Consider the following 15665-nt stretch of genomic DNA (forward strand, 5'->3'; position numbering starts at 1 on the left):
GAAGAAGACCAGCCACTAGCAGAAGTTAAGTGGTGGATACGGGAAAGACTTTGTAAAGAAGTTACCGGCAGAAGGATGAGGCGGGTCTTCCAAATTTGGGTTGGGTCAGCGGGAGGGCGTATGGAAAGTGGTGATTGTGGTGGGAGGAAGTGGTGGTACCAATCTCGAGGAAGTTGTAGGCATTGCCGCTTCGGTTGCCAATGTCGAATTCACGACGCGTGAGTCTGGAGAAGTCGCGGAAGTCGCAATTGACCTGCTCAAGTCCCACCTTCCCTGGTCAAGCAGGCCCGCAGGGTACCTCGCCTTAAACGCTCTGGATGAAGGCAATGTACCTTTAGGTATGTGAGCTAGTCCAAATAAAGTTAGATGACTTGCAGCACGTCCCCTTCAACACGTGACCGAGCTTTCGGGTTTAAGATTAACTAAGACACCTTACCTTACCTTAGCAGAGGTCGTTCCTGCCCCTGCGAAGAGTCGAAGTCCCTTATCGGAGTGGGATGGAGGGGTAAATCGCAGGCACGGAACTGACCTCCAAGCTTCCGACCCCGCCATCACTTGGTTTGTATTTCCATGGGACGTCTTTCGTTGCCTTGAAGGACTCTTGCAGAAGACAGTCCAGGGTCACTTAGTAGAGTTCAAGCCGATTATCATCATTTGGTCTTGATGTCCAAATAGTTGCAAATATCGTTGAGCTTCCGTATAGCCTGATGTCAAGCCATTGCTTGTAAATTCTCCCCACTTAGATTGATCACGTCTTGTGTGCATCGTACCTGCCGGCTGAGGTACAGTGGGAGTACCAGCCATTTGAAATCCAGACCAGCAGTTCATGGTGGGGCAGCCGATTTCTCGTCACTCCCCCGCCAGACATACCTCACTGACATGAACACTCATTCCTCATCCGGTGATATTTGACTTCACATAATCTCAGTAGACTCGACAACTGGCTTGAGTCTCTGTTTGTTTCAGACAAAGTCAGGCCTGTCTTTTTACCACCAAAAAGGGTTTAACCTTGACGATCCGTCGCTGTTCCTACTCTCATTCGACTCAAATTATCCGACTTGCAATTATTAATCACGGAGGCGCAACTATACCAGCTCATCCAATTTCAGGACCATTGTAGCTTGCAGTCGGGGCTCTAGGCTCAGTCTCATCAAGGAAAATTTCACCAGCAGCATGGCAACTCCGACGTTGACGAGGGAGCAGTACCCGCCCCGGCTCTCCCAATCGGAGCAAGACGCCCTCGTCCAGACCGTCAAGGATTGGGCTATCGGCAATGGCTTGTCAGTCCGGCCGCCTCCTACGGTCGTGACGCCGGAGTCGGACCCCAAAGGTATTCTTGCGGTAAACGTACCCGTAACTCTGTTCCCTAGTCCTTTCCCCAAGGGATGCTTCGAACAGGCGAGATCTGTGCAAAAGACCTATAATGAGCTCTATGCCGCCATCAGCAGGGATGAGGAGTTCCTGAGTGCCATGGTGGATGAGTATGTTTCCACTTCAGCTTGATAGTCACGCATCAAGTGTAGTCTGAACGACCATAGGAAATGATGCTGACAACGCGTAGGGTCAAGGGAGGCGACGACTTCATTGGCAAGCTGTGGGATACCCACGTGCGAGTGAAGAAGGAGGGATATACTCAAGTGCGTAGTCTACCGGTGCTTCAGGCAATGTGACTAATGATGTGCAGAGTCTCTCTCTGGGATTGTTCAGATCAGACTATCTTGTCCACCAGGATACCTCCTCAGGCGAACCTAAACGCCAAGTCAAGCAGGTCGAGTTTAACACGATAGCTTCATCCTTTGGTGGCCTTTCGTCCCGAACCTCGCTTCTCCATAAGTAATCTTACACATCTCGCAAGGAGAGAGAAACCCAGAATACTAAACGCACATAGGTTTCTTTCCGTGGCAGAGTACCCTCTGCTTGATCATCCCATCGAGTCAGGGCCCCTCGACCTGCCCGAGAACAAAAGCGTTCAAGGCCTATCCGGCGGCATCCGCGCCGCCTACGACGCCTACGGCCCATCGGAGCTCGGCCACAAAAAGTGCGTCATCTTCGTCGTCCAGGGCGGCGAGAGAAACATATTTGACCAGCGCCACCTCGAGTACGCCCTCGTCAACGACGCCGCCGACCCCGTCACCGTCTTCCGCATCCCCTTCTCCGAGCTCCTGCAGCACACCACCGTCGCCGACACCCCCAAGCGCCAGCTGCTCTACAAGCTGCCACGAGACCCAACCAAGGTGTTCGAGGTCGCTGTCGCGTACCTGCGGTGCTGGTACGACCCGTCCGACTACCCGGATGAGAGCGCCTGGGAGGCCCGCTACCACCTCGAGAGGTCGTCCGCCATCAAGTGCCCCACCGTCCTGACCCAGCTGGCCGGCAGCAAGAAGATTCAGCAGGTCCTGGCGACGCCGAGACCGGCGGCGGCGGCGGCGGGTGGTGCCTCGCCTTCGGTTCTCGGCCGCTTCATCCCCGACGACGCTCCCAGCACGGCCGCGGTGTTTGAGACCTTCACCAACATCTTCCCGATGGACACCTCCGAGGCCGGGCTCAAAGCGCGTAAGATCGCGCAGGACCCGGAGCTGTGCAAGAGCTACGTCCTCAAGCCCCAGAGGGAGGGCGGCGGCAACAACCACTACCGCGAGGACATTCCCGAGTTCCTGAAGAAGACGCCCGAGACGCACTGGGGTTCGTACATCCTGATGGAGCTCATCACGCCGCCTAAGCAGGACAACATCATCCTCCGCAACGGCAACCTCGAAGAAGGCGGCGTCATCTGCGAGCTTGGCATCTACGGTACTGCAGTGTGGGATCAGGGCACCGGCAAGGTGGTTCACAACGAGGAGGCAGGCTATCTGCTCCGCACCAAGGGCGATACTAGCAACGAGGGTGGTGTCGCTGCGGGTTTTGGATGCATGGATAGCTGTACGCTCGTCTGAGGAGAGCACATCTGGTGGATTAGATCATCATAGAGCCGTTGAAAAGTTCCTATGCGTGACCTGAGTGAACATTGAAATGGAACAAATGGTTCAAGCAGCTAGAGCAAACGTAGCGCAAGATCACAGTCAAGGCGCGAGTGAGAGGAGCAACCCATGGTATCAATTATCGTCCTAGAAAAAAAGAGTTTTCGTACAGCACGCCTCAACCAGCCCATTTATCAGGTCATTGTACACAAAAAAGATATAGGAAAAATCTCGATAGAGTGGAGATAGAGAGGAGGGAGGCCAGTCCAGGTCAGGGTCTCTTCAAGGGTACACTCGTCTGTCGTTCGTTTCGTACATGGCACGAGAGAAACTCCGTTTGTTGTATTGGGGTTGGGGTGCATTTACTCGCTGGCCTCGCCGCCGTTGTTGCCGGTGTAAGGACGCTTGAGGACCTCGATAGAGCCTGTGACCTGATGTTAGCGTAGCTCCATCTCTTCCTCGAAAGCCGATTCGCATTGGGATGGCATGTTGAGTGGGGAGAAGACGTACGCTGGATAATGCTCAGGGAGCTGCGGTTCTTGCCCTCGGCATCTTGGTAGGCGCGCATGGCAGCTTCGCCCTCGACGTAGACCAGAGTGCTATTACAACACGTTAGCACACTTTGAAACCCCTCAAACGCCTTTTATTCTTCATCTCTCTCCGCCTCCCCCCAAGCTTATCATTGCGATGTGGATGTGGGTGCATGCGTACCCCTTGGGCAAGCTCTGAAGGAAATCCCGACGGGGACCCTCAGCCTCAAAGCTCGTGACACGGAACCAGCTGGTCTGGCGGTTATCCTTGGGCCCGCTGTTGCTGGCGACGGCGTATCTGATAATCTCGCGGCCGGTGCTGGTTGGGACGACCTCGGGGGCGTCGGCGAGGTTGCCGACGATGGTGATGCGGGCGACGTTGTTGGACGGGGTGGTGCTGAATGCGCGGGCGGCGGAGGCCATGCGCGGGGCGACGGCGGCGCGGCGGAAGAGGGCGGAAGCAGACATCTTTTTTTTGGTTGCTTGGTTTGTAGATGTGTAGAGCAAGGAACGCTTTGGTTCAAGGAGTGTCGAGAATGTGAGGTGTAGGATGGCAAAAGATGGTGTTGAGGTGTCGAAATTGGCGAGATACTCGTTTGGGGGGGAAGCTACCTTAAAGTGCCAGTGTGGGAGCTGTCGATTTCGTTCGCGGTGGGCGCGTTCCATCGACGCGGTCCAGGGGAAAGCACACGGCACCTCAGCTTGATGCACTGTAAAAGTGGCTCGTGCATAAGGCGCCAGGTCCCTGGAGTTTTCGCATTGACCCCTGAAATTGGATCGCATTATATTCCTATAGCGGGGTTGTCTAATCGGAGTTAATCGCTTTACCGGAAGTGCCAAAGGAAGGATGGAGAGTAATCAACCTCCACATCGTCTACCTATCTTCGTTGTGCTTGGAAGCTCCTAAGTTTTTGTCTTGATGAGGAATCTTATTAAAACTTCTTTTGTATCTCATAGACAGGAAACTCTTATCTCCAAGGCCAATTAAGATCTTGGTGTGAATACAAGGCGATATACGGATACAGAAAACAAAAAAGAGTTCACCACCGGCGTGGCTACATCTCTTGGTGCTCATGCTGGGATTCGAACTCGGGTACTCTCGTATGCGCTGAGCCTGTCGTCGAGTAGGCTGGTTGGCGTGAATAATTGGCGACCATGAACCATTCCACCACCCAGCCAGTTTGACCTGACCCCCCGACCTAGAGGGGCGCCTGCTGTGCTGGTGACTAGACTGGAGTTGAGGGGGTACATATGGGCTTCCCTCCTGCGTGTATTCAGGTTTCTCGTGTATATTCCAGTGCTGTATCATATCATAGTTTCGTAGATGCCTTAGGTAGGTAGTTTCAATGTACCTTTGCGGGTGTTCGGCCAAATGAATAGGACTGGGGGCCATGATATCGTTCTCACTCGCTCTCAGGATGGATATTTTACATGAGGACGATACATGCAAGGTCGAGCTTCCTACCACCGCGCCCAGCAAGTGGCGGCACGGAAACGACGTGGCATCTCAAAGGATACCACACACAGCTAATCTATGCGTTGTAACACGCAGGAGCACTCTAGCCGTGCTCGTGGACAAGAATGAGCATAGCCAAACGGAGGTTGAGAGGTGGCACATCAAGGACGATGCACTGAGAGGAACAGAGATTTGCATAGTTGAAAGAAACGAAGTTTTGAAGCACATCAGGTATCTAAACAAATTACAGGGGTCCCCCGAGCTCATGTGCTCCTACTTCATCATCCCGACGATAGACGGGTTCCCCTCATCTCAGGATCGCTCCCATTCCGCACGTTCTGGCATATAAAGCACATAGTTTCACCCAGAAGGTGAACTTGAAAAAAAAAGCGTATAAGAAATCATTTGCTTCACATTTCGTGACTGTCCCAGCCAAGGGATCCTTGAACTCCGCGCCATGCCTTGGTATAAGGTAATAGTAGTAGTAGGGGGTGGGGGTTGGAAAAAAGAGTAAAATAACCCCGGGTAGTAGTAAATGGATATCGAGTGCCTGATGAAGAAGTGAGGCTACGGTCGTATAAGCTCATGTCGGTTCATCCCACAGGCCGCGGCCGATCCGTGATTAGAAAGAGTGTACGATGAAATACGAAGTCGAAGGGAAGAAGGTTGTTAGGCAGGGGACCGACATTAAAGTCGCCTTGCCATATTATGATGCCATCACGGCGGTTGCCGGCTCCATTGGCAGGCTTCCAGACCTTGAGCCGCCAGGTGTGCTAGGAGCAGGCGCAATTTCCGGATCTGGGATTTGTATGTCGAGCTTTTCCTGAGTTAGTACAGTATTGCACGTGGGTTCGGCAACTTGAACTTACTGTCATGTACCCCGTCTTCCTCAGTGAAATAATTCGTGGGGCCATTGAACTGTCTTCATTGCCGATTGTCTTTTCCATCTCGTTGTTCCACTGGTCAATCCAGCGTTCCAGGCGCTTCAGCCGAGCTTTGACACCTGTAAACCCCAAATCATCCCACAACCAACCCGTAACGAGTCCGAGCATGCTATCGACCACGTTTCTCCAGTTGTATGGGCTGAATATAGGAATGAGCTCGCCGTTGAGCTTGTCGACAATCCTCCGGAACTCTTGTTCTGACAAGCCGGCCGGATCCAAGATTTCAGGATACAAGTTGGAAAACGTCGGAGCCAAGTCTCCCTCGATCAACCAGTCTCGGCGTATGCGGATGATTCGAGTGTTGTGGTACTCTGGCGAGTCGAGAGGAACGTGAGGATTCATATGGGGGAAGCAGGGGTGTTGTGGACCCCATTCTTCGCCCAGATCCGGCGGCAGTTCCTCTCCCATAATCGACGAGTTTGAAGATGAAATGGCCGACCCAATACCCATGCCATCGCCAGCCGACACATTTGAATGACGTGGAAGCACATCTGGCCCGCGCTCCAAGTCCTTGGAGACCCCTCGTCCCTGATTCTCTGCGCCTGGCTCCATGGATGCCTTTCCTTTCCCTTTGTCGTTGAGTGTTATGGCAAAATCTCGTATGACTGGGTCAGAAATACTCTGCCCACGTTTCCTCAAACCAGTCACTCGGGTCTCGGCAGAAGGTTCCGCAGGTGCTTCTTCTTCCTCGTCGGCGGGGTGAGCGTCGGGATCCAAGAATGTTGGCGAAGGATCAGCGGACCTTCGTCCGTCGTATGAATGGCGCACTGATGGTGGTAGGCTGATGCGATGCTCTGCACCACTCCCACTGCGGTCGATTTGGAGGCTATTTCGATTCGATGTCGAATGTCGCGTTTGGCGCTGCTCCGGGAGAGTCAGCAGCGGATAGTCGCTTGCGCCGATGCCGAGAGGGTCAGCAGGGTCGACGGACAATGGATCGAGAGTCGGATGCGAGAGAGGAACGGCGGGGGGAGGCGGTGTCGAGGGTCGTCGTTTGCGAAGAGCTGGCTTATCGGGAAGGCGTGGTGTAGAGTTGGTTGGGTTCCAGAGACGAGCAGCGGAAAGGTGAGGAAGTCGCCGGGCCGCAGAAGAGGCGGCGCGATTGCGAAAGGGAGACTGCAGGAAGTACTCTTTGGGGTCGTATTGGCGTAGCAGGGATGGAGTGTGAGCTTGGGGCAGGGCGGCGGCGTGGGCGGCTACTGGAGTCTGGAGGACAGGCGAAGCGCCGGGATATGTGGGCTGCTGCGAAAGCGTTGTGATGCGAGGATTTGCGAATGCATCTACGGTGGCCGGTGACGAAGAATTGTTTCTCGCGTGTGAAGCCGTGGGGAGAATGGTTCGACGAAGGCCGCCGTGAGGACGACGGCCTTACGGGGCACGGTGGAGAACGGGTCTTTTGGTTGTCGAGGAGTTTGCAGCAGCGCCTGGGCCAGGCTCGTCGAGGTCGCCAGGGCCTCTTTAAGCGGCAGCGGCAGAAACGACAGCGGCGATGTCGACAGCGAACGGAGCGATTGAATTGGTCGCCGGGTTGGAGGGGAGGTTGAGGGGATGGTATTGGGGAAAAGTCGACCAAGGAAAGCGTCGCGCAGGAACAATGGGTGCAGCAACAGCCGCAATAGTCGTAGGTGCAAAACGATTAGGTTTGCAGTTAGATATGTGGAGACCCGGACAAAGAAATGCGTAGGCGACGACGTGCGGACGGTGGCTCGGACTGCAGCTTTGGCTTTCGCTTGAACGGTGGTGGTGGTTGTTTTAATGCAAGCGTGGGCAAAGCGTCCAATGGTGAATGGCAGAGGGAGAAGCGGACGAAGAGCGTGATTGGTAGCAGCAGGCTCAAAGGTCAAGGCTGTGGTGGTTGTGGATGTGGATGCCCGTGTGGATGCAACGGTGGTGGTGAGGGCGAGGGTGGTGGTGTTGGATTTGAACCGAGGAAGCAATGGATAATTGCTGCAAGTAAAAGTTGTGAATAATGTGAATAATTGCGCCCGAATAAGAGCGCAGGTCGTCCAGAGGTTGCAGCTGAGCGGCGACTGTGAGGCGGCCGTGGAGTTGTCCAAAGTGGAGCGCGCGTTCAGGGGGGAGGAGATGGCCGAGATTGGGTTCCTGGAGGCTCTGGCTCTCAGTCCCAGCATTTTGGGAAGCCGCTCGCTGGAGGGAAGCAGGGGGGAGGGGGGAGGGGGGGACCTTCCTTGAAGTTCCCTCCACTGCCCTGAACCCGCGAAACCCGCCCACTCTTACCGGGCAGTTGCCAGTGAGCAGGCAGGAGCTGCGCTTTCTCTGCCCGGAAGAAGGAAGCGTGGGAAGGTACGGAGTACGGATAGGAACGTCGGGCTAGGCTCTACCTTAGCTTCTTCCCAAGTTCCTGCTCGTTGAATGCCGCAATGCGCAGGAACGGACGGCAGGATCGTCCTTTCTCTGTGACTCTGCGTTGTGGTTCCTGGCTCCTTCCTGCTGCTCGAATTGTTTGGTTCGGATCCTGTTGGGCCGGGATCAACGTTCCTGCAGCTCGGTGCCCACTTCACTCCAGCTGCACTTTTCAAAATTCGTCGCCGTCGTTTGGACCGTCGAACCGTCGTATATTCGATATCGTCGATATCTCTTCCAGTCGTCGTCTCTTCTTGATGCTGCTTCGTCGTCCAAGCTATTCCAACGTCTGTTCACTCATCCGCCGGTCTTTCGTGTCCTTCTCCACAAGAAACAGAAAGAACAGCCAACTGTACTAATGTCGTCGTCGTTGCTCAAACGCTCTCCCGCTGTGGAACGAACAGTAGGGCTGTTTGATGTCGGCCGTGGAAACTGTCGCAGGAGGGATCGTGGGTTGGAGAAAGACAATCGATGAATGTTAAAACCAAAGTTTCCCGTCAGGCTTCACAAGCGGAGTGGCGCAGGATATATCGATAAACAGTGACCTTGCGAAGCGGTTCCTGTTACAGATACAGGATTTGAGGATTCCGCCGGTGCTTCATCCGTCGTTTTGTGGAGGGTCTTGGGTCTTGAGTCTCGCACCAACGACGAAAAAGGCGGAAAAAAAGAAAATCTAGACACGGCACGACACGACACGAGATCCCTCTCCAACAATCCGTCCCCAGCCCGTCAATATATGACGACGGCCTGCCTCGCACACAGCTACCACCTGACTTCGATGGCGTTCAGCCTGGCAGGTACCTCCCTGTCTTCCCAGCCAACGTCCAAGGTGCTTTAAATTGTCTATTTTCGATCCTGCAGAGATTTCTAGCCGGGCTCGCCTTTGTCCTGACGGCGACACTGGACTCCATCAATCTTGGATCCGGGTGACGCACTCTAAACCTCCAGGACCCATCAAGCCATCCTGGTTGTCCTTGCTCGCCGAGGCCACCAAAAACCAGGGTTCAGACCGGGTTGTCCGCGTCGGCAGACACCAATTTACGCCTTGTTGTCAAGTTGTCAAGCCCGTCTTGCCCAATGGCACATTGCGGCGCAACTGCGAAAAAAGGATTTTGTGGCCCTCCAGTCCTGGCGCGTCGAATCAACGCGACATCGGAATGAGGGAGACAACAATCTGCCGTCCGAGGCTCCGAGCAATCCTTCTCATGCCCTCCCTACGATGTGGGCATTCCCATTCAACAAAAAGCCTGGACTCTGGAGCAGCTGCTCGACTATTGCTTCGTAAGCAGCAGTGTGTTGCGCCGACTGTCCCCAGCAAACTTCCAACGGGCGAGCGGTGCCCCCGGATTGTCAATTGGTCTCGAGCCACCTAATCGCGAGGCCGTTGTCTTGTGTCTTCGCGATGATCAAGCGGCTACCGTCGCACCTCTTCTGTCTGTGCGTGACGACTCTCCGACTTGACTGATGACAAACAAACCCAAGCATATGATTCCTGAAAGTGAAAGTGGACGGCCAGAAACTTCAGTTAGAAATTGCTGCACTCCAGCGTCACAGTACTTTCCCTTCGTGTTGCATCCGCCTATCCAACCGACCCAAGACATGCCAATATCACCAGGCAAATAAGCATCAATAGGGAATGCCGATCTACGAGGCAGCCAAATTCGGATGCTCATAGGTTCAATCGATCCATCTTTGGAACGGCAGATTGGACTACTGTTGAAGAGTTCAGGTTTGGAAAGCGGGGCGCCAATACCACCAATCTCTTTACCACGGCAGCTTACAAACAAACAACCACGGTTGCGGTACGCCTGAAGGGCTAGCGATGCATTGCTGATCCTGGTTTAGTGGGCAATTTGAGGTGCTAACGGTGATCTTGCAGTTCCCGACAGAGCCGCCTTTCGCAATGTCCTCCTTGAATGCATTGCCTTTTGCTTTTGCGGAACATGGTAAGCACATGTTGAAGACGATCACATAATCCAGGGCCAATTCCACAAAGATAGCCTCAGCGATGCTTGCGGGTATTGGGACATCCATCGTTCAGACTTTTGACGTTCCTTTGCCTGGCACTCACACAGACCTGTTGTACCCTGCACAAATCAGACTGTTGGAGTAACCATCGAACTCATAGGCGGGAGAGACAGGCTTCTCAATTGTCTCGGCTTACCATTGAGCTGAAATGAGACGAGCGTGTTGTGCCATTGGCCCCCAGCCAAGAGATTCAATCGACCTCAGCTCTCTAATTGTCTAACAGTCTTGAGGTTCATCACAGAACATGATGACATGGAAGAGCTCAACCGGGGGAAAGTATCCGGCCACGCAGGTCCATGGAAAATGATTCATCTGGCATTTTCCTTCCAGTAAGGGGGATTTCACGAACCTGGGGATGACTTGTCTTACTCAAGATGTCGTATCGGTGGCTGGCAACAAGTATCGACGAGACAAGTACGCAAAGACCAATATGGAGAATTGCGGGGTTCCGTCTGACACCCGTCTCTTAGACATATTTCAGCCAGCCCCCGTCTCTTTTTGTGCAACCGCGCCTGTGGAGGTGCACTACGGGATCCCAATCTGTTACGAAATCGGTCTGTCTTTTTGTTTCTCATACGGAGGAACTGCTCATGCCTGTGTGGGACCGACATGCCTCGTGTGGTTCAGTTGGATTGGTTCTGACGACGTCGAAACATACATCTTGATTTGGCAGTACCACGCGTGACGCATTCGAGGGATAGAGATGCATGCGACAGGCAGTGGCCCCGACTCGCTCGAAACAATCAACCGGCGGCTACATTTCTGTCGACTTTTAAATTTGCGGAGCCGAGATTCAGCATATCTTGGACTAGAACGCGATGGCCCGTCACAAAAAACGGGCAGAGCTAAATCATGAATGACCCATGGCAATAGCAAACCTCGGCGAAAGTGGTCGAACCATATGCTCGCATGCTCAGCCGAGATGAGCGGTGCGGCATTCATCTCTATACATCAACACAAACGGGAAGGCTTTGCTCCTTGTTCTTGGGGGTTACTTGATGCGGCAAAAATTAGACGATGGCACAGACAACAGCGGAGGTACCGTGGCACGCGCGGCTTCCGACATCGATCCATGACGAAGTTGTCGCAATGTCTGTTCGCTCGCCGTTTCTCCGGGGGCATGGTCATAGCAGACAGAGTGCCAGCACCAGTTACGGGTGGTCAAGTAAGAAGAGAGTGTGGTTCCCTCCCATCCGGCGACTATCAACTACAAGCAACATGCATACCTATCGGAGCAGAGGTAAGAATCAAGTGGTTGCAGGTGTACCACAGGTGCTACTAGGATAACCCGCACTTTCAGTTTGTTGGGGCAGCAGGATGGAAGACAAACAGAGGCCCACGAAAGTCTGCTGCTTCTGCCGATCTATGGTCCACTGGTTGTCGACGCAACCCGGAATGCTATGCGATGGGAAGGCGGAATATTGGGTGTGGCCGAGGCATATTTGGTGAGTTTGAGAAGACGTTCATCTGTTGATGCCTGCCCTGCTCCTGGTATGCGAACGTGGTCCAGATTGGTATGGCGAAGTGACGAGTCGGATCAAGAGATCATGGTCGAAGACCAGATAAGGTTATAAAGTGAAATTGGCATCGGCAGATGACGGGCAGTCTAGTCTTTGACCTCTTACCAATGAAGGTGACGGGGCTATCGATGTCGATGCCCTACAGTACTTCTCGGTATGTATCCGTAGATGAGCACGCCGAGGAGGTGAAGTGGTGGGATGGGATGGCCGTTTCACATACCGCTAGCCTACGGCGATAGGCCGAGGCGATGCAGGACGAGGGCAGTAGCCTTTCGGTTCTACTTATCGCATTGCTGACATTTGCAGTACATCTCAACAGACATGTGCAACGGAACCATCAGGGAAATACAATGTTGCGTTGCACGAGCGCAAGATGTATACCTTTTGAGTGGACGAGGTTGAAGTTGAAAACGCAAGACCTCAAGCTGAGGTCCATTGCCCTCCGCTCTCCCCTCCTCTCCCGGCCCAGTTCCGGCGTCCACTGTGGATCTAAACAGGGTCCCCAGGGCTGGATGCGGATAGGGATGTGATGCGGGCAGAGCGGGAGCGGGGGAATGGGGACACACGGATAGGTTGCATCACTGCATCATCATCCCTGTCGTCAGCATACATCAGCATGAGCGCGACCTCTTTTCAAGCCAGAAGCGGGAGATGTACTCTACCTAGCTGGCTGGAAATAGGTACCGTAGCTCTGTCACGGGTAATATCTCAGACAACTCGGCTACTTTCTTGTTGTTTCCAGGTTCGTTGTGAAGGTACCCGTACAAAAGACACCAATTTCGACTTAGCAATGCCCTGGTACCTTGCCGTGGACTGGTGTCATCGGGCAACGAGCTGGCCAGCTGCAAGACCAAGTATCTTAGGTACCTGCCATCCCTCTGGCAGGCGTGGAGTTACATCCATCTGCTAATGTACTTCCCCGCCTAAGCTATCTGGAGGTAGTCTAGCTGTAAGGTAAGGTAGGTAGGTAGCCTGCCATGCATCTGTCTGGATCTTTGAAAGTAAGTAAGTACCTTAGCTTACATTACCTCATCTTCCCTTCCCAAAGAGACAAGTTGTCAGTCTAGGTACCTTAATCAAGCCCAATCCATTTCGCAACACCTCCATTTTCCATTCATCCATCTCCTTGATATTTCCTCTTCCTTCCTGGCTTCTCAAACCTCCTCATCCTCTTCCACCTTTATGCTCATCGTCCCCGATTCCCGTCCCTCCATTCCACCTTACGACACCCGCGACGCCGAGCAGGGAAACGGTACTCGTTCCGACTCAGAAAAGTCGCCGGACGTTTCCTCCCCGCCCAATCACCTCGCGGTACCTTACCTAGCTAAGGCAGGCAGGGACGATCCAAGTCAAATCGCCACCACCTCAAGCCTACTACGTAGAGAGTAGGTAGAGACAGAGCAGAGACTAAAACCACGTCCCATTCCCATTCTCGCCAGCGACATACCAACGAACGCCAGCCCAATCCTCAGCTCGTGGCGCTTCACTTCTCGCCCACTTTCGCCCTTGGTGTCTTGTTACACACCACTTACTGACCCAACTGTCTCTGTCGCACATACACACCACACACATTCGCTCACTCGCACATGCTGCAGTGTCTACACGCCTACCGCGTGCTGCGAGACACGCAGCGCCTCATTTGTTCCTAGCGCCCATTCTTCTCTCTCTCTCTCTCCGCCCCTCTTCCTCCTTTCCTCCTTTTTCCCCATTCTCTCTCCTCTCCTCGGGCTCAAAAGCGCGTCTTGGAAGAGCATTTCTCCTAGACTTTTTCTCAAGGTTGTGGCGTGTGTCGGATGAGGAGCCTTCAAAACCCCTTGATTGCCTGCCCAAACTCGGACTCTCACATCCCGCATCGAGCTTCCAGCAATCGACACCTTATGGAATAATAGTAAAGGACGCAAAGAAGAAACGATAGGAACCGAATTCCCCAGTAATACATTTGAACTATTCGAGCTGGTATCACTTGCGCCGCCCGTCATGTCGGACGAGAACGGTTCTCGAAGTCCGACTTCGCCCCCCACAACGACGAGCAACACCAGTAGGAAGCAGACCATATCATCACCGGGAACGACAGCTTCACCGGCGCCCTCGGGGCACTCGTTCAAACGCGCCGTGACCGTAGACGAGACATCTCAGGTGCGCCGGCGGCCGCCTTTCAGCCATATCCCAACAGAGAACTCATTCGGCGAGAGAGGCCTTGGGAGGAGAAGGAGTTCGACGTTGTCGGATTACAGCTTTGGCGATGCAAGAGATTTTCTCAACCCTCGACCTGGAGACGGTATACCGTCAACATCGACGGACGAACTATCTAACTGGGCCTCGGTTCCTCTGGCATTTGCACTTTTACCCGCGGTCGGTGGTTTGCTTTTCAAGAATGGTAGCGCCGTTGTGACGGACATCATGTTGCTGGGCTTGTCGGCCGTGTTCCTGCACTGGTCCGTCACACATCCATGGTAAGTCTGGCGCTCTGTTCTCCGATATATCGTGACCAGCACGATCTCGTCAGAGAACGGTATTATCCGAGCGCTGACACCATCCACCAGGAATTGGTACCATTCGGCGCAAGCAGTACGAGAGCGGGCAGAGATCAGTACGAGCGCTGTTGTTGACGATGAGAGCGAGGCAGAGCAGGCGGCTGGAAGCCCCTCACCGGCAGCATCGACGGCTAACGGCCACACGACCAACGGAAGCGTTGACGAAGCGTCCGAAGTACCCACGACGCCCACGTCCTTTATTCAGGAACAAGTACGTAAGACGACGACGCCGCCAAGAAACAAGAAGGAGGATGCATTGGCTGAGCTATGGGTACATGAAATCCTGGCCCTGGTATCATGCTTCATGTTTCCCATACTGGGCGCATACTTGCTGCATGCCATTCGCGCGCAACTTAGTCGGCCCTCGGAGGGCCTGGTTTCCAACTACAACTTGACGATTTTCCTCTTGGCTGCAGAGGTACGACCGATTTCGCATCTCATGAAGCTCGTGCAGTGCAGGACCATTCAGCTGCAACGGGATGTCCACGTAAACCCGTACAAGGACGACGGTGCCACTTCAGATCAGATGAGGGTTCTCATGGCCCGGTTGGAAATGCTGGAGTCACGGCCTGAGCCGACGCCGATGAAACACAATGGGACCTCGGACAATTCTAAAATCAAGCAAGAGGCTTCCATTGCTCGCGATGTTCGCAACGCCATCCAGCCCGATCTGGATGCGCTGAATCGGGCTGTGCGACGATACGAGAAGAAGGCGACTGTACTTGCCTTCCAGACCGAATCGCGTTTCGCGGCAGTCGATACCCGCCTGAACGATGCCATTGCGCTGGCGGCAGCAGCGGCCAAAAACAGCGTCGCTCGGCCGGGTTTTATGCAGTGGCTCATAGAATCCGTTTGGGCCATCATCACGATGCCCTTCTTCGCGGTGGTCGCTCTGCTGGTGCTGCCTTTCAAGACAGTTAGAGGCTTGCTCAAGCGTAAGAAGAAGTCCCTCCCTGAAAGGACATCAAAGTCCAGTCGAAATGGGAAGGCCGTGGGACACGGGAGGATGGCGGCCGACAGACAACCAAGCCGCGTCTCAAAGAGGTGAAAATGGTATAAGATATTGAGGCGTAAGGTGAAGGCAAGGCGGAGGGGCTTGAAGGTTTCCCAGATACTCATTCTCCTGGTAATCAGAAAAAAGGATCAGGTTTTGGGCATGGTAACCATCCATGGGACAAGAGGGATGGGGCTTTCGAACAAGCCGGCGTTGTAATGCGGTTTCCGAAGCCACGTCCTCTGCGAAACCAATTCAGAGGACACTGGTCTCAATGTGTTTGGGGAAACAATACCTACACTGTACTGTTACGTGTCGAATTATATTCTCATCATCGT

At 53.8% G+C, this 15665-nt stretch overlaps 5 protein-coding genes across 5 annotated transcripts; 3 read left to right on the forward strand and 2 right to left on the reverse strand.

The window, feature by feature from the left end:
• Positions 1-1173: 1173 nt before the first annotated feature.
• Positions 1174-2933, forward strand: CABS01_00062 (glutathione synthetase; the record flags this gene model as incomplete). Its single annotated transcript, XM_060533446.1, has 4 exons — positions 1174-1481; positions 1562-1637; positions 1685-1833; positions 1889-2933. 4 exons carry the CDS (start codon positions 1174-1176, stop codon positions 2931-2933), a joined length of 1578 nt encoding a protein of 525 aa, XP_060405960.1.
• A 386-nt stretch (positions 2934-3319) lies between these two features.
• On the reverse strand, positions 3320-3955 carry CABS01_00063 (single-strand binding protein family; the record flags this gene model as incomplete). The annotated part of the gene is made up of 3 exons (XM_060533447.1): positions 3320-3381; positions 3468-3556; positions 3669-3955. 3 exons carry the CDS (start codon positions 3953-3955, stop codon positions 3320-3322), a joined length of 438 nt encoding a protein of 145 aa, XP_060405961.1.
• Positions 3956-5649: 1694 nt separating this feature from the next.
• CABS01_00064 (uncharacterized protein) lies at positions 5650-8019 on the reverse strand (the record flags this gene model as incomplete). Its single annotated transcript, XM_060533448.1, has 3 exons — positions 5650-5760; positions 5813-7167; positions 7260-8019. 3 exons carry the CDS (start codon positions 8017-8019, stop codon positions 5650-5652), a joined length of 2226 nt encoding a protein of 741 aa, XP_060405962.1.
• A 1389-nt stretch (positions 8020-9408) lies between these two features.
• Positions 9409-9716, forward strand: CABS01_00065 (uncharacterized protein; the record flags this gene model as incomplete). The annotated part of the gene is made up of 2 exons (XM_060533449.1): positions 9409-9532; positions 9586-9716. The coding sequence occupies 2 exons, from the start codon at positions 9409-9411 to the stop codon at positions 9714-9716; spliced, it is 255 nt and encodes an 84-aa protein (XP_060405963.1).
• A 4060-nt stretch (positions 9717-13776) lies between these two features.
• On the forward strand, positions 13777-15381 carry CABS01_00066 (uncharacterized protein; the record flags this gene model as incomplete). Its single annotated transcript, XM_060533450.1, has 2 exons — positions 13777-14252; positions 14343-15381. 2 exons carry the CDS (start codon positions 13777-13779, stop codon positions 15379-15381), a joined length of 1515 nt encoding a protein of 504 aa, XP_060405964.1.
• Between the last annotated feature and the right edge of the window lie 284 nt (positions 15382-15665).

Source organism: Colletotrichum abscissum (assembly GCF_030869225.1).
Source record: "Colletotrichum abscissum strain IMI 504890 chromosome Unknown Scaffold_1.1, whole genome shotgun sequence".
Lineage (NCBI taxonomy): Eukaryota > Fungi > Ascomycota > Sordariomycetes > Glomerellales > Glomerellaceae > Colletotrichum > Colletotrichum abscissum.